General features: G+C 52.5%; 2 protein-coding genes across 6 annotated transcripts in view; one reads left to right on the top strand and one right to left on the bottom strand.

The window, feature by feature from the left end:
* Positions 1–305: 305 nt before the first annotated feature.
* Positions 306–15,679, top strand: A3GALT2 (alpha 1,3-galactosyltransferase 2). Of its 2 annotated transcripts, XM_058553603.1 has the most exons (5): positions 307–527; positions 10,372–10,455; positions 10,651–10,737; positions 11,048–11,185; positions 13,543–15,679. In XM_058553603.1, the coding sequence occupies exons 1-5, from the start codon at positions 505–507 to the stop codon at positions 14,228–14,230; spliced, it is 1,020 nt and encodes a 339-aa protein (XP_058409586.1). In that variant the 5' UTR covers positions 307–504; the 3' UTR covers positions 14,231–15,679. The 2 variants fall into 2 exon arrangements, with proteins under 2 accessions (XP_058409587.1, XP_058409586.1); XM_058553604.1 differs by lacking the exon at positions 10,372–10,455 and having other exon boundaries at positions 306–527.
* Positions 15,680–18,809: 3,130 nt separating this feature from the next.
* The window catches only part of ZNF362 (zinc finger protein 362), a 38,738-nt gene continuing 35,371 nt past the window's right edge, over positions 18,810–22,176 (bottom strand). For all 4 annotated transcript variants that reach the window (XM_058553597.1, XM_058553599.1, XM_058553600.1 and 1 more), the window contains one exon: positions 18,810–20,601. In XM_058553597.1, coding sequence (XP_058409580.1) covers positions 20,485–20,601 — 117 coding nt within the window. In that variant the 3' untranslated portion in view covers positions 18,810–20,484. The remainder of the gene's footprint in view (positions 20,602–22,176) is intronic.

The following is a 22,176-nucleotide window of genomic DNA, read 5'->3' as shown; positions in this document are numbered from 1 at the left end:
GCACCGGCCTGGGTGACCGGTGTATGTACCTCATTTTACTGAGGAAAATGGCTTCTTGAAGGGAATTGTCCAAGGTCACAATCAGGCGACCAAAGCCCTTGAGATCTGGGTGAAGCAACACCATGGCCTGACCCTCAGACCTTTCCCAGGACCAGAAGACACTGAGGAGGGGTACAAGGAGCCCTGGGGAGGTAAGAGGAGTCAGTACAAAAGAGCTCAGAGCCTCTGGCCAACCAGAGCTGGCCTTCCTCAGAGCCACTCTCTTCTAGGTGATTGGCCCCCAGGGGTTCCCAGCCACCACCCCATCCTGGGGCCAGCTCTCTCCAGCAGGCGCCGCCCCCAAGCAAGGCCCTCTCCGGGCAGTTCATCCCTGCTTGCTCCTGTGGGTGTGGTTTCTGACAGATGGCCTGGAGCTGCTTTGTCCCAGTCACCAGGAACCAGTCATTTCTTCCCTGGCTCTGAGCTGAGAAGGTTCTTGGCAGGCTGTCCCACCAGCTTCTCGACATGGTTCTCAAGGAGGGACTCAGGTGAGTGGGCACTGCCTGGGTGTGGGGGGAAATGGGATGGGACAGCTGACTTGAGAGGAGTCCAGCCTGGTGGCCAGAACAGTCGAGGAGGAGGCACCAAGACTAGCCTGCTGAGTACCAGCTGAGCCATATAGGGTCTGGGAGAAGGTGACTCCATGAGGGGACATCGCCCAAGGAGTAGAAGGTCTATGGGGACGGACGGACGGTGGGGTGAGAGAAGACTGCATTCTGGGAGATCTTGTAGCCAGTGACAAACTGGGTACCTCCTCTTGCTTCCCTTAACTCCGAGCCCCGCTGGTGCACCAGAGAACTAAGACCCAGGGGGCACATCCCCCACTGTAACAGAGCTCTCTTCCCAGAGTGACTGTCAAGGGTTGCAAACTTGTTCCCACTTAAGAACTAATGACTGATCTTTAACTCCTTCCTAAAAGCAAGAAGGGTAGAGGGAGCGAGGCATGGGGTGGGCTTGATGGACCACCTTCCGCAGATGGAGGTGGGGTAGAAGGGGTCTTTTGGAAAATATGAGCAAGGAATGTGGACGAATAGGTCAGGCAGGGGCCTCTGTGGACTAAAGGTTCCCAGGCTGGGGCAGGGGACAGGGTAGCAGGAGCTGGCGGGTGACTACCACAGGCCTGGGTCTCAGCACCCTCCCAGACCTGACAGTTTGAGCTCATCAGGGCCACTTGGGGCCAGCTCTGCCTGGCTGGCCCAGCTGAGGCCCGGTGCCCAAGATAAGCACCGGCTTGCCCTACCCTAGTTGGTAGGGGGCTGACTAAGAGGGTCGGGACAGCAGCCCAGGGCAGGCAGAGGTCCCGTCCAGCTTTTCCTGCGCCTGCAGCACAGATGGTACCTCCCGTAGTGTACCTCCCGGGGCAGTCTTGCTTCCGGGAGCCGAGAGGCCAAGCTGCAGCTAGCCATCCCGGAGCACCGCGTGGACCTGGAGAGTGAGGAGAGAGAAAATCTTCTTGCAGGAGGCACTGACTGGCGGGGACCGTGAGGTGCCGTGGGAGGAGCCACGCCCATGGGGAATAGCAACAGGGCCAGGGACCCTTGGGAGACGAGCCTCAGGGTTGCCCTGGGCCAGCTCATAACCAACCCCAAATGCCAGGCTCTGGCTTCGGAGACAGACAGACCTAAGTTCAAGCCTCAGCTCCACCACTTACCAGCTGTGTGACCCTGAGCAAGTGACTTAACCTTTCTGAACCTCAGTTTCTTCATTTATAAGGTGGAGATAATCATAGCATCTCCTTCAGGGGATTGTGGTCAGACTTCAAATGAGACAGGGACATAAAACACTCAACAGAGTGTCTGCCTCAGGAAATGTCTGGGATTATTCATAAAGAGAGCAGCCTTAACTCTAAAGAAAGTGGAGTTTTAAGCAAAGGAGTAACAGTTTGGGAAAGAGAACAAAGACAAGCAACCCATTCAATACTTCATTTGTTTATTGAACAAATAATTATTAATACCACCAACTATGAGGCAGGGCTCTCACATTTGGCACTGAGAATACAAAGTCTAATAAAACACGAAGCTCACACCTACAGCTGCAGAGCATAGTTTGGCAAGTGCTAGAGTGGAGGTTTGCACAGGTCCGGAGGAGCAGATAGGGGTGCCGTGTCAGAGAGGGAGGTCAAGGAATGCTTCACAAAGGAGGAAGCTGGGTATTGAGAATGATTCGGGTGGACCAGCCCCGTGGCGGTTAAGTGCACGCGCTCCACTACTGGCGGCCCGGGTTTGGATCCCAGGCGCGCACTGACGCACCGCTTGTCCGGCCATGCTGAGGCGGCGTCCCACATACAGCAACTAGAAGGAGGTGCAACTATGACATACAACTATCTACTGGGGCTTTGGGGGAAAAAAGAGGAGGATCGGCAATAGATGTTAGCTCAGAGCCAGTCTTCCTCACCAAAAAGAGGAGGATTAGCATGGACATTAGCTCAGGGCTGATCTCCCTCACAAAAAAAAAAAAAAGAGAGAGAGAGAATGATTCGGAGCTTGGTAGTGGTTGATAGGAAAAGAGCAATGTGGGCAAAGACATAGCAGAGGTGGGGAGGACACCAAGTCGTGAGCAAGTTTAGGAAACATCGTGGGATAAGACTGGGCGGCAAGTTAGGAGACAGTTATGGGAATCCAGATGAGAAACAATGAGGTGTGAAGAGCTCAGTGCCGACGGAGAGGAGGCAGCTTCGGGCTTAATGGGGGAGGCAGAGGCAATAGGACTTGGTGACTGAACGGCCATGCCACATGGGGAGGGAGAAGGGGTCCCACGTGGGTAATGGGGACCCACCACGGAGAACACAGAAGGAAGAAGAGATCAGGGGAATTATAAAATGCAGCTTGAGAAGTACCGAGTTTGAGGTGTCTGTGGGACACCCAGGTGGACACAGCTGTCCAGAGACACATGACACCTGAGTCCAGTGCTCAGTGAGGGGCTGGGCTGGAGACAAAGACTTTGGAGTCACTGGTAGAGGGAAGCCAGGGGTGAAAGAGGATGCACAGAGAATTGTAACTGAGATCCAAATGACAAGAAGGACAAGCCATGCAAAGGTGACCAACAAGCCTGGGGGAATGGGGCCCAGTAGGCGAGTGCAAGAGAGAAAGGGAAGAGACAGTCGGAAGGCACAGAGCTTTGCAGACCAGAGTCCAGGGTGTGGATTCTATCCTAAGAGCAGTAAGATGTCATTGGAAGGTCTAGAAGAGGGGAGAGACATGTTCCAATCGATGTTTTTGAAAGATCATTCTGGAGAACGGATGTTGGGGGCAGGAGTAGAAGCAGGGAGGTTGGATAGGGGACTGTGAAAGTTATCCAGGAGAGGGAGAGAATGGCCCAGAGCGGAATAAGACGTGAAGGCAGGTGGCTGGACTGGTGCGTGTTTGTGGGAGAGTCCACAGGGTTTGCTGGGGGACTGCATGTGGGGAATGAGAAAAGGGAGAACCAGGGAGGACTCCGAGGTCTTCAGTTTGAGAAATGGGCTAGACCATTGCGATGTCATTTACCAAGATGGAGGAGACCCGAGTGGGGAGCAGGTTTCTGAGGAAAATCAAGAGTTCCTTTTTGGCCATATAAGTTTGAGATGTTCATGAGACATCCAAGTGGAGAGAACAGGTGGCACAATGCCCCCAGGGTTCCTCTGTCACTGTAGCCATGATGCCCAGATCAGTCCCACCAGAAGCTCCAGGCAATGGCTCGGCCCCCACCCCACTTCCAGGAGGAAAGTCTGACAGAGAATGGGGTGTAAGAAAAACATTTGGTCTTTCCCCAAGTCCCTAGTGCAGAGCTCCTAAAACCCTAGGAATTTCCCCGTAGGAGTGTCTTTTGGTATTCCTAATAAGCCCCTATCACAGCTGAGTTTATGCTAATGAGGTGACTTAGGGTGAGGTCCCTAGGTAGCCTCAGGATGGGATTAATCACCGGAAAGTGATTAGAGGCTGGGAACCTTCGGCCCCACTCCCAACATCTGACCTCCAGAGAGGCAAGGCGGGGCTGAATATTGGGTTATAAAAATTCTTGAACAACAATGTTCAGAGAGTTTCCAGGCTGGTGAATACATCCATATGCTGGGAGGGTGGCACACCCCAGCTTCATCGGGATAGAAGTTCCTGAGCTCAGGACCCTTCTAGACCTCACTCCGTGTACCTCTTCATCTGTATGTTCACTTGGATCCTTTATAATAAACCAGTAAATGTAAGTAAAGTGACTTGCTGAGCTCTGTGAGCCTTTCTAGCAAATTATTGAACCAGAGGAGGGGGTTGTGGGAACTTCTGATTTATAGCCAATCAGTCAGAAGTATGGGTGGCCCGAGATTTGCAACTAGCATCTAAAGTGTGCTTGTTTACGGGACTGAACCCTTTAACTTGTGGGATCGGATCTTAACTCCAGGTAGACAGTGTCAGAATTGAATTGAATTATTGAACACCCACTTGATGTTGGAGAATTGAATTGGCTGTTGGTGTTGGAAAACACCCCAGAGGGTGACTAGAACATAAGGGGAAGGTGGGCAAAAGATGAGCATGAAGAAACAGACATCATTTTCTTCTGTTAGATAACAAAGGTAATGCTCATTGTTTGGTCAAACATTATAGAAGTATATCAAGTAAAAAGCTGGAGTCCTAGGGGCCAGCCTGGTGGCACAAGACCACTTCTCAAGCCATGCTGTGGCGGCGTCCCATATAAAGTGGAGGAAGATGGGCATGGATGTTAGCCCAGGGCCAGTCTTCCTCAGCAAAAAAAGAGGAGGATTGGCAGATGTTAGCTCAGGGCTGATCTTCCTCACAAAAAAAAAAAAAAAAGTTGGAGTCCTCTCCTCCCTCCAGTCTCAGCCCACCACTAACTGGTGTGTCTCCTGCTGTATCCACAGTGTCTAATATGGCAGCCACAAGCCCCATGTGGCTACCAAGCTCTTGAAATGTGGCTAATTCCAAATGTAATGTGCTGTAAGTGGAAAGTAAACATTGGACTTAGTATTTAGACAGTATAAAACAAGAATGTAAAATATCTTAATAATGATTACATGTTGAAATGATATTTTGGATATATTGGGTTAAATTAAATATTATGAAAATTAATTTCAGCTGTATCTTTTCACTTTTTTAATGTGGGCCACTAGAAAATTTTAACTTACATATGTGGCTCACATTATATTTCTGTTGGACAATGCTGTTCTAGATCTTTTCCTACCTGTTTATAAAAGAACAAAGATATACACTGTAAATGCGTGGTACACAGGTGCAGGGGCGCTCCCCTCACAGAAGGGAGATCAGCCTCTACACATAGTTCTGCTCTTTCCTTTTCCACTCAATTCATTAGGACCTCTTTTCCAGAGACTACATATAAATCTACCCCATCCTTTTTAAGGGCCATGTTGCTTTCCATAGGTACGCATAATTCATTCATTCAACTCCCCACTGGTGAACACTGGGGTTGTTTATACCCATTTGCTTTTCAAACAATGAACATCCTTGGCCTGCCCACTGGGGAGTCTTCATTTTTAGAGGTGGGAAAGCCGGGTGAGATGTGAGCACTTAAATGTGACAGTCAAGGAGCCAGATTTTGCAGGCTTCTTAGGCAGGGCTAAGAGAGGTAGGCTTTAGAGGCCGGCCCTGTGGCGCAGCGGTTAAATGCGTGCAGCCTGCTGCTGGCGGCCTGGGTTTGGATCCAGGGCGCACACCGATGCACTGCTTGTCAGGCTATGCTGTGGCGGCGTCCCATATAAAGTGGAGGAAGATGGGCACAGATTTTAGCCCAGGGCCAATATTCCTCAGCAAAAAGAGGAGGACTGGCATGAGATGTTAGCTCAGGGTTGATCTTCTTCACAAAAAGAAAAAAAAAAGGGAGATGTGAACTTTATCTTGCTGTCACTAGGAAGGCTTAAAACAACTTGTTTTTTCTAAATTGCTAACTCTGTATTTTTCCTTCATTAACAAACCAATATAAGCACATTACAGACAATGGGGGGCGGTGATAAAGGGAAAAAAACCCTCCTATAACTATTGCACAGACGCTTAAGTTCTTCCTTTTAACCTTATTTTCTGATGCCTGTTTTTATTCTCGCTAAATAGTAATTATAGTGCTCATCAATTTTAGATCCTGCTTTTTTCATTTAAGGTTCCTGTGTCAGCATTTTTTCATATGATTGCAGGGTTTTCATAAAAAGTTGATTTAGTCAGTCCCTTTGGCTGGACACTAGGGCCTTTTTTACTTATATCTGAGTGGTCTACATACTGTCTTCTTCATGGATGCTTTCCAGTCAGGATGTAAGCAAGCTCAAGTTTCCCTTGTGTAAAGGAAACACCCGCTGTGGCTGGCCCAGCAGTGTAGTGGTTAAGTTTGCATGCTCCACTTTGGTGGCCCTGGGTTCTCGGGTTTGGATCCCTGGCGTGGACCTACACAGTGCTTGTCAAGCCATGCTGTGGTGGCGTCCCACATACAAAATAGAGGAAGACTGGCACAGACGTTAGCTCAGGGACAATCTTCAGAAAAGAAACACCCACCTCCATCAATCCCAACCCCCCAGCCCCCTCCAGTTGCCATCCCATCTCTTTCCTCCTTATAGCCAAACTTCTGGAAAGAGGCGCCTCCACCAGTGCACCTCCACTGACTCCACCCACTCAGTCCCCTGCTGTTCCCACCTGTGCCCTTGGTGCCTGGGCCTGGCTCTTCTCCCTCTGCTTGCTCCCTCTCTCCCATGACATCCCTGCCCTCCTGGGGAACCCCGGAACTCTCTCCTGAGCCTGGCTGCCTGCTGCGCTCCAGCTCCCTGCCCCCAACCAGACAATCAGGCATTATCTCCTTTCCGGGTCCCCTAGCCCTGTCCCTCTAATCAGTGACCAAGTCCTGCCCATCCCACCTCCTGCTCAGCACCTGCTCCTCCCCACACCACTGCCAACACCCTGGTTCACGTCCCAGTTAGCTCCCACAGGCTGGCACTGGACTCAAATCTGTTTTCCTGCTTCCAGCCGTGCTCGCTCGCCCATGTCCAGGCTCAACAGTTCAGTGGGAATACTGTTTTTCAAATAAAAGTCTGACTGCATCACTCCTTGGAGGAAATACCCTTTAGGGAGACTTATGGCCCTCAAGATGAAGTCCAAACCCCTTAACCTGGAATGGGGGCCCTGGGAGACACAGTCCTGGCTTACCTCCAACCTCAACTCTCACCATTCTCCATCTGTACCCCACCCCTGCTGAATGACTGGCAGTGCTGTGCACGCTCCATGCTTCCTCTCACCTCCTCACTTTTGCACACTGTTGCCTTTTCACGGACCTCTCTTCTTCCTCCACTGCTTTTTTTGCCTGGATAACTTCTAAACTTGCAGGTCCAAGCTTCAAGTCACCTCATCTAGGAAGCTTCCCTGACTTCCCCCATCTGTCAAGGCTCAGGCCCCACTCTCCAATTTGCCCTCATAGCTCTTGTATTTATATTAATCACAGTCTTCACTGTGCTGTGTTCCATTCACCCGTTTGTGATCTGTCATCTGATCCATTCCCTCTCCTCCCACCCACCCACGTCTTCCTGACTCCACTTCCTGAAGAGAACATCTGTATCTCGCTCACCTCTGAATCCTTGACCTAGCACAGTGATTGATTCTGAGCTTGTGCCCAATAGATATAGGTTGAATGCGTGAATGAGCAGAAACTAGTGAACATCTTGATGCATAAACTTTTCCCATACTAAAGATGATCTCCTTCGAACGGATTCCCAGAAGTTGGGGTGATTGGATTAAAGGGGATGAATACTGAAAGCTTCAAATCCCACAGCTAAGTAGCTTTCCAAAACAGCGGTAGCAGTCTACGCTCCCTCCAGATACTGTAAGAGTGCCTAACTCTGTATTCTTGCAGTGTGGCTATTTTGGTTTCTTTCCTTTTAAAAAGTGCTCATTTTATAGGCAAAACATACCACCTTGTTCTAATTTGTATGTCTTTGATTACTAGTGAGGGTGAACATTTTTCCATATGTTTGCCTATTAAATGCACCTCTTCAAGTATTTACCTGTTCGTGTGACGTAGACACTGGGAAGGCAGGTTGGCGTTTTATGAGATGACTTTGGGGACTGGGTAGGGAGTGGCTGGAAGCAGGGAGGTGGCTGCTGCAATTGTCCTGGTGAGGAATTAGCAGGCAGGGTCACTGTGGGGGCCCGGGGAACGGGAGGGGCAGAGAAGGGGCAGATCAAGGAGGCTAAGTCAACCAACCTGGGGACTGACAGGAGATGGTGGGTGAGGCAGAGGGAGGGGTTGGGCGCACCCAGGTTTCTGGCTTGGCCAACTGAACAGGAGGAGGTGCTATGCGCTGAGATGGTGCACAGGATACATACATACACCCAACTGCACAATGCCTCTCTGGGCTACTTACTAAATACACCTGCTGAGGAATGGTGACGTGGGGCAGCAGAAAAGGCAGGGGCGGGAGGGGCTGATAAGGCAGGCTTCTTGAAGGAGTCAGAGACCGGGGGAGCCAGATTTTGGAAGGATTTGTAGGGCAGGGAGTGGAGCTGGGAGGTTGTCCAGGGCACAATGAGGGTCACTTCAGGAATATTAATAATAATAAACAATAGCTGAAGTTAACTGAGCTGTTAGTCAATTCGAGGCCTTGTTCTAATCGCTTAGCATATTAACTCAATATCCACGACCGCCCTCTGACATGAGTATTCCTATTATCCGCGTCTTATAGATGAGGAGACTGAAGTGCAGAGGTCCAGAACCTTGCCCAAACTCAGAAAGCTAGTAAGTGGTGGAGCTGGGATTCAAGCGCAGGGGTCTGGCCCCAGTGTGCATGCTCCTCACCATATCGTTCCAGCCTCTCTAGAGACATGGGCACACAGCCGGGGCGGGGGGGGGGGGGTGCGTTGCTGGATGAGATCCTCAGGAGGAGCTTATTAAGATTCAACTTTTGCGGGGGCCGGCCCAGTGGCGCAAGCGGTTGGGTGCGCGTGCTCCGCTGCGGCGGCCCGGGGTTCGCAGGTTCAGATCCCGGGCGCGCACCAAAGCACCGCTTGTCAGGCCATGCTGTGGCGGCGTCCCATATAGAGTGGAGGAAGATGGGCATGGATGTTAGCCCAGGGCCAGTCTTCCTCAGCAAAAAGAGGAGGATTGGCAGATGTTAGCTCAGGGCTGATCTTCCTCACCAAAAAAAAAAAAAAAAAAAAGATTCAACTTTTGGAGCCCTTCCTGGAAAACAACCAACCATGGACAAATCCCAAAGTCCGCCTCCTCTGAGCCAGGGATGGGGCCTCTGAGCTCTGCTGGAGGAACCCATCCCAGTGACTGGTGCCACCACAGACACGTGGTCCCTGACCACAGCTGGCCCTCCATGCAGCCCAGCACTCATCTCTAAGTGCCAGACAGCTCTCAACTCCCAATCAGCAAGCCATAAACTTCCCTGTATCCCCTCCCAGTCTCTCCTCCTGTTCAAGGTCGGACCCACCCCCTACCCAGGCTTAGCACTCCAACCCCTAATGTTACCATTCCCCAAACCTGCCCAAGGTTGTGCCCCAAAGCACTGCTGGGAAAAGGAAAGGATGATATATCTAAATGCTCATCAGAAGGGGCCTGGTTAGGGAAATTATGCTATCTCCTATTAATGGCCTATCAGGCAGCTGGAAAAAAGACTGAGGAAGCCCTTAAAGTACTGAAGTGGAATAACCTCGAAGACATTATGGTCAGTGGGAAATGCAAGGTGCAGAACAGCATATCTACTGTACTACCATCTCGGGGAGGGGGAGAAAGAGGAAAGAAAAGAGAGAGAATTTGCTACCGTATTTATATTTGCCTGTACATGCTAGACTATTTCTGGAAGGACGCACAAGAAACTGGTAACACTGGCTGCTTCGACATAGAGAAACTGGGGGGCTGGAACAGTAAAGATGCTTCGCTGTATATATTCTTTTTGTGTGTGTGTGAGGAAGATCAGCCCTGAGCTAACATCCATGCTAATCCTCCTCTTTTTGCTTGAGGAAGACCGGCTCTGAGCTAACATCTATTGCCAATCCTCCTCCTGTTTTTTTTTTTTTTTCCCCAAAGCCCCAGTAGATAGTTGTATGTCATAGTTACACATCCTTCTAGTTGCTGTGTGTGGGACGCGGCCTCAGCATGGCCGGAGAAGCGGTGCGTCAGTGCGCGGCCGCGATCCGAACCCGGGCTGCCAGTAGCAGAGTGCGCGCACTTAACCACCAAGTCACGGGGCTGGCCCCGCTGTATATATTCTTGATGTACTCTTGTACCTTTGAATGTCTGTACCATGTGACTAGAATACATTCATATTCAAAAAATATACATAAATAATCTTTCATATATGCGTGTATAGATATACATAAATGAGTTGCTGACACCCCCCCCCCCCCCACCTCCCAGGGTCTGGAAGAGAATCTTCTTGCGGCTGATCCTACTTGCAGTTGGCCTCTTAGGGCTGCTCCTGTACGGGCTCCCTCTAGTCAGGTACGACCTCCTTCCCCCAGCACTCGAGGTGGGACTGGCAGGGTCAGGGTTAAAGAGGATCTTTCTAAGTGCCTCCTTGAGAGATGGAGGGTGGTGGCTCTCCTGGCCTTGTGGACTCTCCCTCCTTGTAAGGAGCAAAGCCAGAAGGCTCCTGAGCCAGCTGGTATGCCCCTCACTGCTGCCCCCACCCCACAGGCATCTGGAAGTCCTCATCCCCATGGGTGTCTGCCCTTTGGCCAGAAGGCCCCTGAGAGACAACTTCACGGGTCTCCTGCATCCCTGGTAAGGAACTACTGTCCCTCCCACTCCGGGAATGCCCATATACCCTACCGAGCTCTGCCCCAGGGGCCCTGCCGCCCCCACATCCCACACCCTGGCAGAGCAGGTGCTTTGCCCACCAACCCCAGCGGCCCCATAGGGTCACACATGTCCCACTCCTGTCTGTGCTGGATCTGGGCTAGGGACTTCTAGGGGCAGGGACTGCGTCTGACCCATCTGTTGGTCCCCAGGGCCCAGCACTGGGGAGGTGGCAGTGAGCATGCACCAAGTAGATGGATGAATGGACTTGTCTCCCTATCCCTGCCCTGGCCAGGGCCCGGCCTGAAGTCCTGACCTGTACCTCCTGGGGGGCCCCCATCATTTGGGATGGCACCTTCGACCCAGATGTCGCCCAGCAAAAGGCTGCACAGCAGAACCTCACCATTGGGCTGACTGTCTTTGCTGTAGGCAGGTAAGGCCCGGGGAGGGGAGCAGTGCTGTCCAGGTGGGGAGTGGGAGGGGTGTGCATGTGATGGGGGGGCACCCTGTTCCCCCATGCCATAGGATCTCAAGGTGAAGCAGGAGGCAAAGACAGCACCCCTTGTCCCAGACTCCCAGGGTGAGAGCAGGACCATCCTTTCCCTTCCCCTCCTCCCTGGACACCAACACCGTGAAGCCCACTCAACACAGGCAGCCAGGGGCCCAGAACCACATCCTGGGAGGAACCTGTCCAGGGGCTGGGGCCAGTCCATCTGGAGGCATTGGGTTTGTGGTGAGAAAACGACGGAGTGTTTCAGGTAAGAGTGGTGAGAGGAGGGGAGAGCAATTGGTTAAACAGGGAATAGCCTAGCTGCAGTAGTACCCACTGGAGGTCAGTGGCTCAGGTGCAAGCACACAGTAAGGGGAATGGAAGAGGTCTGCCAAGCAAGTCTAATGGAGGGAGAGGGGCTGGGGAGCTGAGGGTTTCTGGAAGGGCGTGAATCCGAGCTGGGTCAAGAGACAAGTGAAGACAGGAGGGGGATGCTGAGAAAGTGGTAGGGTCAGCAGATTAGATGACTCTGTGAGGTCGGACTATTGAGGGTGGCAACACAGAAAGTGGGCTGTACGGATGGGGGACAAAGAGAGGACAGGGAGGTTGCGATTCTGGAGGTGGGACAGACTGATTATGACCAAGTCAAGGGAACGGCCACGGAGGCAGGTGACTGAGGATGGTGGAGGACAGACTCACTACACGAAGAATCACTTCCAATTGGAATCACTTCCAATCGAGGAAGTGAGGGGCCTGGGCAATGGACAGGCCCCCAGGTATGGAGAAGGAACCTGGAGTGATAGGTGGAGAAGAAACCCCAGGGGCACTGACTCCCCCATTAAGGATGGCAGGGGTGTCCAAGCCGGGTATCCACTTTCCAGATGCAAAGGGGTCTCCTGGCTGAGAGTGGCACTCAGATCCCACAACCCTAAGGTACAGAGAGGTAGAGTTCAGGGCAATTAAAGGAAAAGTTAATAGAACAGGCTGCTTTGGGAAGGTAGTGAGAGCTTTGCATCCAGAAGAGATATTCAAAAGTCTGGGGAAGGAATTCTGTCATCAGATACCCCAGACAACTGCTCCTCCAACTCTGTCCCCCACACTCTAAAAGGGAGAAAAAGCCAGGAGGGCCCTGGGAGGCAAGTGAGCAAACAAGACCAAGGGCTGAGCCACGGGCCAGGTGGGCAGAACTGCTGGGTCACTTGGGGCATTGGCCTCTCCCAGGGCCTTGGTGCCCCCATTTCCATTCCAGATGCCAAGCAGGCTGTTCCTGTACCAGCCCTTGGGGTTAGGGTCTCCGGGTTCAGAAATTCCAGGGTCCTGAGGTCCTAAATTCCCAGGTTCTGTGAGGCCAACACTCTAGGATGCTGAGGCTTCTGAGGTGAACCAAGGTCTCTGGTTCCAGTTTCTCAATTCAACCAGGAATAGAGCAAGTGCAGGTAAAGGTAGGAGGCTCCGATGCCAAGCTGGGTTCAAATCCCAGCTCTACCATTACCAATGGTGTATGCTTGCACGAGTTACAAGGCTCTTTGTGGCCCGGTTTCCTCATCTGAAAAACGGATGATAAGAAATGGTGAGCAGTGAGATAATGCACATTGCCTTAGAACACTGCCACATGATGAATGTTCAAAGATATGAGGCATTATTATTATTTCAGCTAGGATCCCAAAGTCTGTTAATACAAAGTTTCTAATATTACAAACGTTCTGGTTATCTATGTAAGGAACTACCACAAACTCAGTGACTTAAAACAACAATTTATTACAGCTCATGACTTTGTGGGTCAGGAATTCAGACAGGGCTCTGCAGGAAGGCTCCTCACTGCTCCCAGATGTCTGGGTCTCCAGTGGGACAGCCGACTGGTGAAGACTGGTGGGGCACCTTCTCCACACGGCCACTCTGCATGGCTAGCCTGGGCTTCCTCACATCGTCGCAGCATCAAAGCTCTGGGAATTCATAAGCGAAGGCTCAGAGCCCTCGAGACAAAGGCTAACGCTGCCTCTCCTCCAAAGCGCCAGCACAGCCTCACTTCCTTGGGGCTCTAGATCAAAGCAGTCAGGGAGCGTCCATATTCAAGGGAGGGAACGCAGGGCCCCGCAGGGCAGGAGCGGCAAACGACTTGCAATCATCTTTAATCTGCCTGGAAGGATTCTGGCGTTGGAGAGCTTTGGAGTTCCAGGGACTGAGGTTGGAGGACCAGAAGGACCGGTGTGGGGAGGCCCAGGGAGCGCAGTCGGGGAGGGAAGCGGAGCGGGACGCGGGAGGGCGGCCCAGGCTGACTCGGGCCGCGCCCCGCCCGGCAGGTACCTGGAGAAGTACCTGGAGCGCTTCCTGGAGACGGCCGAGCGGCACTTCATGGTGGGCCAGCGCGTGGTGTACTACGTGTTCACCGAGCGCCCGGCCGCCGTGCCCCGCGTGCCGCTGGGCCCGGGGCGGCGGCTGCGCGTGGAGCGCGTGGCGCGCGAGCCGCGCTGGCAGGACGTGTCGATGGGGCGCATGCGCACGCTGCACGAGGCGCTGGGCGGGCGGCTGGGCCGCGAGGCGCGCTTCGTCTTCTGCATGGACGTGGACCAGCACTTCAGCGGCGCCTTCGGGCCCGAGGCGCTGGCCGAGTCGGTGGCGCAGCTGCACGCCTGGCACTACCACTGGCCGCGGTGGCTGCTGCCCTTCGAGCGCGACGCGCGCTCGGCCGCCGCGCTGGCCCCCGGCGAGGGCGACTTCTACTACCACGCGGCGCTGTTCGGGGGCAGCGTGGCGGCGCTGCGCGCGCTGACGGCGCACTGCGCGCAGGGCCTGCGGCAGGACCGCGCGCGCGGCCTGGAGGCGCGCTGGCACGACGAGAGCCACCTCAACAAGTTCTTCTGGCTGCACAAGCCCGCCAAGGTGCTGTCGCCCGAGTTCTGCTGGAGTCCCGACATCGGCCGGCGGGCCGAGATCCGCCGCCCGCGCCTGCTCTGGGCGCCCAAGGAGTACGCGCTGGTGCGCGCCTAGCCAGGGCCCGGCCTCGCCTGCCCGCCTGCCAGGGCACCACCCCGCGAGGGTACGGAGTGCGCGGGAGAGGAAAGAGTGGGTCCTTCGTGGAAGCGCCGTGGCACTTCGGAGAGCAGGGAGCGATTGGATGAAAACAGCCCTCACCTCCCTCCTGCATGGGCCCAGCCGTGGCAGTCGGAGGAGGTCCGGGCTTGGGCAACTTCTCACTGGAAGAGAAAGATCCCCTTTCTCTTGCTCACAACAGCGACTGAGGCACCGCTGCCTATAGACCTTTCACCTCTGACCTTACTGAATTCAGCAAGTGCCTCCTGAAGAGGTGTTTTAGCCCCCCATATTCCCTCCCCCCCACTTTTTTGGTGAGACTAAAGCACAAAAAGGGAACAAAACTGCCTAAGGACACAGGATCTACAGGCAGTCTTGGAGGTGCGCAGCTGGAGAGCCAGAACTGGCCCCCAGGCCAAAGAGAGCTACCTCTGGGCATGAGTCACAGGGAGGAACCCAAGTGGAATCCGGTTCCTTGGCTTTGCCCTTTCACCTCCGCCCCCAAACATAATTTGTACCTAATTAAGTAATATTATAATAAATTATTCCAAAAGTGTCCTATGATCCTTTCTCCTGGAGAGTCCAAGTCCACAAAGAACACATTTCTTTGTTGTGGGGCCCATGTGGCTGTTTGGCCACTGTATCTGGGAGCTAAATTTCTTTATCCGCAGCTGCTGTCTAGGCTCTTCATCCTCAGTGGGAGAAACACAGGCTCCGAATAGCGTAAAGTCATCAGGTCCTCCAGGAAAGGTGGTCACAGAGCCAAAGAGACAGGGAAGGTAACCGCTGGAAGCCCCTGAGATGCTGTCTGACAGGTGGGAAAACAGGCCCTGAGAGGGTAGAATGTCACTCCAGGTCTCCTGAATCCTTTATGTCGTGTTCTCATAGACCTTGCATTTTTAACAGCCTCCACTGTTCCCAGGTAGGACAGCAATTCCAGCTATAAACCAACCCTGATGGTTTTAAGGATCTCGTAATTTTTACAAGCAGTTTCCAGTTATTAATGATGTTGTCACAGACTAGTGCCCCGAGGAACTCAAGGGTGGGTTTGGAAGCATTTAACTGGTTTTCCAAGTTGTTTTTTTATGTTAGGGAGAGACAACCAACAATGACCCTGAAACTAACCAAGCCTCCCTACAAGAGCCACGACCATGACCTTGCCTTATTTTTAATAGGAAGATCTCTGCAAGAGGAGATTAAGCCTCATTACCATAATCTGCAGTGTCCCCGCCTCTCTCTTTTGAATATTCATTCCCCATCCGAAATAAAAGTTCCTGCTTCCCTTTGTTCGGGAACACCATGACTTTGGAAATGATTCCTCATGGCCTCCTATTTGCTGCAAATACACTTTACTTTGTGAGACAACTTCCACTGGTGTAGAATCTTATTTAACTCACCAGGAGGGCCGGCCCCGTGGCTTAGCAGTTAAGTGCGTGCACTCCGCTGCTGGCGGCCTGGGTTCAGATCCCAGGCGCGCACTGACGCACAGCTTCTCCGGCCATGCTGAGGCCACGTCCCACATACAGCAACTAGAAGGATGTGCAGCTATGACATACAACTATCTACTGGGGCTTTGGGGGAAAATAAATAAATAAATAAATGAATACAATTATAACTCACCAGGAGGCAAGCCCATTTGGTTCAGTATCAATGTTGAGATAAGAGATATATCCCCAATCAAAAGCAGTTCAAAGTTCTCCAGTTCCTCATACCTAAACTGGATTAGCAAAACCCAAAAGGCCTTTTGGACTTGGGATTAGAGATAAGAACAGGCCGTGTGCGCCTAGGAACAGGTTATCTCTTGGTGACTATGAGCTGGCACGTCCCTTCCTCTGGTGGGAAAATGTCTTCCACCTTACCCTGCAACATTCACCCAGGGCCACACACGCTGACCCTCACGACCCCTGGGCCACTAGAGACCTGAGAGTGAGCCAGTAAGATCTGGATGGGAACCTGCTTCTCTTCTAACGCTGTGCCTGACTATAGACAACTTCCTCATGTTGGGTGAGTCTCAGTTTTCTTGTATGTACAGTGTGGGTGTCAGTCACCTCCTTGCAGGGGTTGTTGTGGTGCTCCAGAAAATGTGACTTGCCTTCGCCCTCTCCTTGCCTGCCCCACCTCCAGCAAGTTCACGGAGTACAAAGGATTTGCCAAAGAACAGCCATTTCTTGTTTGAAAGAGGAAGTGATGGCACGGTCAGGGGTTTCCAGGTGGTATGGATGGAGCCCTTCCTGAGTGGGGGAGGGGTCAAGGAATCTGCTGGGTGCAGCAGAGTGGATGGCCTCTTGGGAGGCTCCTTCCTTTGTCTTACCCAGAGGCCCAAGTAGGGGTGGGGCCTGCGGTGGGGCTTAGGGCTGAAGCAGGAATAACAAGGGGGATAAAGCACCTTCTGCAGCTGCTTCCCTCCTGGCCATCAACCTTGGCCTCGCACCTATGCTGGGGCTCTCAGGGACAGTGGACGCTCCTGAGGGCATCCAGGTGAGCAGGTGAAAATCAGACTCCCATCCCCTGAATGTCACTGCTGCATGCAAAACCTTCACCTGTCCCAGCACGCCCCCCCACCCCGAAATTCCCAAACATCTTCAGCTGTCTAGTCAGGGTTCATTGATCATAAGGGACATAGATCCACCAGGGCTACATCAAATAATAACAATCACAACAACTACATTTATTGGGTACTTACTATGTGCCGGGCACAGTTCTAAGCATTAGACATATATTGATTCATTTAATCCTCACATCCACCCTATAAACTGGTTACTGTTATTTCCCTCATTTTACATATGAGAAAATCAGGCACAGAGAGGTTAAGTAACTTAGCCACTGTCACACCACTAGCAACTTAAATTCATTGATGTGAGAACAAGCAGGAAATTAAACCTGGCCAGGAGATGGAGACGAAGTCAGGGACCGAGGTTGCCACTGGCTCTTGGTCTCCTCTGTTCATCTCTGCTTCTCTCTGCCTCCTTTGTCCTTCTGCTTGTTCCTGGCCCAACACAGCCACCCCAGCCCCAGTCCACAAGGTTTTCCAGTTCAGGTACCCACCGTCTCCTAACTTGTCCCTAATTCATGGAATGGAGAATCTGGAGCCAGCCAGTGGTGTGCTGGTAAATGTATAGCAACTGGCTCTTTGAGGAAAAAGAAAGCCCCCATCTGTAGCATTTGCCAGTTTCCATGATGTAAATCCCACCGTGGCTGATTTCAAACCACAACACTCACTGAATGTGGAGTTGGGAAGAAGTAGGCACAATCGACTCTCATGAGCCAGGACAGCCATTACACACCACTGGCACCACTGGTACCACTGGTCTAAGGATGGAGTCACTGAGTCAGGCATGCACCCCTGCCAGTGAGCTGTGGCTGGGATAGGGTCACGTGACACAAACATGGCTGCCAGAACCCATCCCTTCATGGCACAGCAGGCCATGGAAGGTCAATTTCAGAGAAAGAGATGAAGCCTAGATTACTCAAAACATGTTCTTGGCCCCCACATCCATTCCCCCTTCTGATGGTAACACATGCTGGTTTCCTCTTGGGGAGATGTACTTCAGATGGGGTTCCACCCTCTACTCTAGGCTTAGAGCACGGGCTCTAGGCCTAAGCAATCAAGTAGACATTTTTCTCTACCCAGTCTAAACCAGGAAGACCCAGTTAGACTTTTGCTGGGGCTTCTGGGAGAGAGATCGAGAGGCTTGACTGCTGAAAACCTGAGGGCTGTGAGGCTGGAGCTGCTGATCCCACAGGAGCCTGAGGATGGAGGTGACTCTGAGAACAAAGCCAAGTGGAGAGCTAGAGATACATCACTGAGCCCTGGAGCTGGCCTGACCCACCCTGCACTGTCCTGTTAGGTAAGCCGAGAATCCTCATTTGGATTGGGCTTTCTATATCACTTGCAGCCAAGTCCCAACACATTAGGACCGTGAGGGCTCGGAGGAGTGAGTTCCAGATGGTGAGCTCCATGGTGACTCATGGCTGAGTCACTTCTGCCTCTCCCACGACACCTCCCATAGGGCCAGCCTAGATAAACTCTGGGGGAATTAATTCCCCCATTTCCCTCCTAGGCAATGAAAACATTGACTCCCATGGGGAAAATGTACGTGAAGGGGACTTTTTGGTCCCGTCAATTACTGGAATAACTTCCACAAATCAGAGCACTCAGGATGGACCCCAAGAAGGGGAGGAGGAACTGGATGTGGCTGTCCCTTTAGGAGCAGGGGCAGTGAATATCATTGGTGGACCCTGTACATCTAAAAAGGCTTCATTCAGGACTAGACAAACCTGGGTTAAATTTGTCCTCACCACTTAACCGCAGCATGATCCTCAGCAAAAAACCTCCCCTGGTTTGCTGCCCCTTCGTAGGGGTTTGGAAGTAATCAACACCAAGCTGTCAGCTCAGCAGCGGGGAGCAAAGCCGGGCCAAAGTAGGGGGCCATGTCCCTTCTTCCCCAAGCCTGGGGGGCGGGAGAGGGGAGAGGAGCAGTGGAAAGGTGCCCCCCAGCCCTGCCCTCGCACAGAGCACACCACACACCACCACCACCCGGGTGCAGGTACAGTTTATTCTTCACAACAGAGAAATACAAAGAGCAGAGGGTTTGGAATTCCTTTGTTTCTTGCCCCCTTTAGTGTTGTCCCCCACGTTTGATTTTTATTTTGCTCCCCACCCCTTTTCTTAAATATAATGCAACCTTTTTTCCTGAAGTGTTGAGGGGCACCTGCCCTCACCTCCCTGCCACCAAGATGCAGACTGAGAAGCCAACAGACTGTTTTCTCTTTTTTAATAAGGTAACTAGTTCTAAATACGGTGGCCTGGAGGTCCCATAGAAAAAAGCAAAGGGGTGTTAACAGTATGTATAACAGCATATTTACAGGGTAGTAACATGCGGACGAAAAGCTACAATACTGAGTATCAGACGCAAGTCAAACAAAGGGGTGGGGGTGGGGCAGAGAACCCAGTGGGAAAAGAAACCCCAGGAAACGTTAAACTGGTAAATCAATGGCGAGTTAAGGCTTAAAAAGTGTATAAAAATAACACAGTTAATATTCAAAACGGAACTCCAGATACAGAATATATAGATGAGTTTCTGTCTAGTTTTTTTTTTTCCCGGGGGATGTAGGGGGTCTTCTCCGGGCTCTGTACATAGTTCCTATATACACGGACACGCATGGCTTTCAGATTGGGGTGTGTCTGTGGGGCTGAGGGCAGAGTCTGCTCCTGGACCCTCCTCCCCAAGGATCCCTTCCCTGCAGAGGGGCCTAGGGCCTGGGCTGGGGATCCCCCTCCATGGCAGGGAAGACAAATAACCACTCCCTGGGCACTGCCCCATCTGGAGGAAATTCTGGAGGGGAGTCCTAGCCCCAGGTCCACTCCCTCCCCAGCCCCCTGCCCACAGTCTGGGATGGCGGGAGAGGTAGCCAATAGGTTTCCTGGCCAGCACCGAGGTAGACTGGGATGGTCTTCAGGGCAGCAGTGGGGCCAGGTCTTACCCAGCCCACCCCTACCCCATTTCCCTGGGCCTGTGCCCAGCCCAGCCCAACACTGCACCCTTTGGTCCTGCGGATCTCCTGGCCCCTCTCGTCTCGCCTCCTGAAGCCTGGGCAGCCTGGTAGCTGCTGCTTCCCTCTGCTCAGTGATGCCCAGGGCACAGCTCAAGGGATCCGAGCTGGGCACCCAGAGGTGAGAGGCTCACTCCAGCTGCCTCCTGCCCCCTCCCACCTGGGGGCCCACTCTGCAGTCCAGAAACCCAGGCCTGAGCCTTCCTTCAGGACCTGAGGCCACGGCAAGAGAAGGTCCCACGCTGCCCTCTGGTTCTCTGTGTCCATCTGTCCGATTCTTTTAATTTCTCGGTCTTAGCAGCACCAACTTCTTGGCCAATAAATATCTTTTTTGTTATTTCCAAAACAAACGTTAAAAAAAAAAAAAGAAACAGTGAAGCACGTGAAGGGTGGGGAACAAAAGAAAACCCATCCGAGAGGTTCAAAGTGCTCTGAGATCGTCTTTGGATGCCACCAAAACAGTCCAGAATCTTGCAGTTGGCCTGGCCGCCCCCAGAGCCGGACCGGGCAGGGCTTCTGCGGCCCAGGCTTTCTGGAAGGTCAGGAAGGTCATGAGAGAGCTCGGCTGTTCCTGGAGGGCCCCTAGAGGGACTCGGGGCCTGGTGCTGCCTGGGGCTGTGTCTGCCAGTGGGCAGGGCGGGGCGGCGCCTTGGATCGGCTCAGATGAGGGAAATTCGCACCGGGATGCCAGGGGACTCCGTCCTCTGGGGCGAGTGATGGCTCACCAGGTGCTCCACCACCGTGTGTTTGGACATGTGCTTCATCAGGTAGGTCTCCTGTGGGCAAGGGTGAGATTCGGAACATAAAGCCAACCACCGGCAGAGGATGCAGGGGAGGCTGCAGTTCCCACAAGTGGCCACTGGAGGGCTCCCTGGTAGGTGAGCCAGCTAGAGGTGAGCAGCCATCGCTTTGGGGGGTCCCACCGGCATCTGGCATTGGTTCTAGGGATGCTCCATCGCCAGCAGGGGTGGGGACTGGCTCATTTACCAGAGTCTGAGCCCATGGCATGCTGGCTGGAGAGCTGGCAGGCACCAGGCTCACCCCTCAGCAGTGCCCACCTGGAACTCCCTAGGGCCAGGCCAGCTGCCATTTACCAACCAGTTCTAGTAGAGAATGCTGGCTGAACCTCAGCCTGCCTGCTGCGATCTGGCTGGTGCTCCCAGTGAGGGTGAAGCAGTAGGTGGTTTAAGGGCAGTTGGTTTAAGCCTAGTTCTGCCATTTCTTAGTGGTGGGACCTAGGACAAGTCATCTCACCCCTCCAAGCCTTAGTTTCCTCCTCTGCAAGCAGGTATGGCGAAGAACAACCTCAAAGGGTTGCTATGGTGATGGGGATAAAGCTCTTAGCATGCAGTAAGGGTTGAGGGTACCACTCCTTCCCCAGTCTCTACAGCTCATTCCAGGCGGTGGTGGGAGCCCCCAGCCTCTGCACCCCCATACTTGATCCTCCCTTGGGGAGAAGCCAGCCTGATCTGACTGGTGACTTTGGGAAGCATAGACTGGGCACACTCAGCTCGCCCCTTGAGTGCCCCCACAGGCTCTCCTAAGTCTGACCTGAGGCACCCATGACTGGGTGGGGGAGGTGACCCAAGGCTCACCTACAGGCCCACAGGCCCCCTCACTAAGCTGCAGGGTGGTGCTCTGGTTCCGACCTGCCACTCCTTGGCATCATATCTCAATTTCCTCAGAATCTGGCAGAGGAAGCCCTCAAATGTGGTGGCAGCATGCTACCAACCAGCACCAGAGGGAAGCAATCCACAAAATCCAAAACTAGGAAAGTATTTTTTTTTTTGAGGATTGGCCCTGAGCTAACATCTGTTGCCAGTCTTCCTCCTTTTTCCCTTTTTTCTCCCCAAAGCCCCAGTAGATAGTTGTATGTCACAGTTGCACAGCCTTCTAGTTGCTGTATGTGGGACACGGCCTCAGCATGGCTTAATGAATGGTGACTAGGTCTGTGCCCAGGATGCGAACTGGTGAACCCTGGGCCGCTGAAATGGAACGCACGAACTTAACCACTACGTCACTGGGCCGGCCCCACAGGAAACTATTCTTCAACAAGGAAATTGCCAAGAAAAATAAGGTGGTGGTGGAGGGGGACCTGTAGATTAAAAGATATATCAACACAGTGCAAGGTAGGAATTTTATTTGGATCTTGATTAAAAAGTAAAATTGTAAGTAAATAAAGTTATGGCATTTATAAGACAGGAAAATGTGAATGCTGACTGGGCATTTGATGCTATTAAGGACTTAAGGGTGAATTACTCTAAGGTATTTAAAGGTATTGGGGATATGTTCAAAAAAAGGAGTCCTTATGTTTCAAGACACGAAGTGAAAATTTTCAGATGAAACAATAT

This window comes from Diceros bicornis, chromosome 13, assembly GCF_020826845.1.
Source record: "Diceros bicornis minor isolate mBicDic1 chromosome 13, mDicBic1.mat.cur, whole genome shotgun sequence".
Lineage (NCBI taxonomy): Eukaryota > Metazoa > Chordata > Mammalia > Perissodactyla > Rhinocerotidae > Diceros > Diceros bicornis.
This window is presented reverse-complemented; position numbering and strand designations above follow the sequence as displayed.

Coding starts and splice junctions, on each gene's coding strand:
- A3GALT2 (XM_058553603.1), top strand. CDS start 505: ATGGTTCTCAAGGAGGGACTCAG. Junction 528..10,371: donor GTTCTCAAGGAGGGACTCAG/GTGAGTGGGCAC, acceptor CCCACCTCCCAG/GGTCTGGAAGAGAATCTTCT. Junction 10,456..10,650: donor TACGGGCTCCCTCTAGTCAG/GTACGACCTCCT, acceptor CCCACCCCACAG/GCATCTGGAAGTCCTCATCC.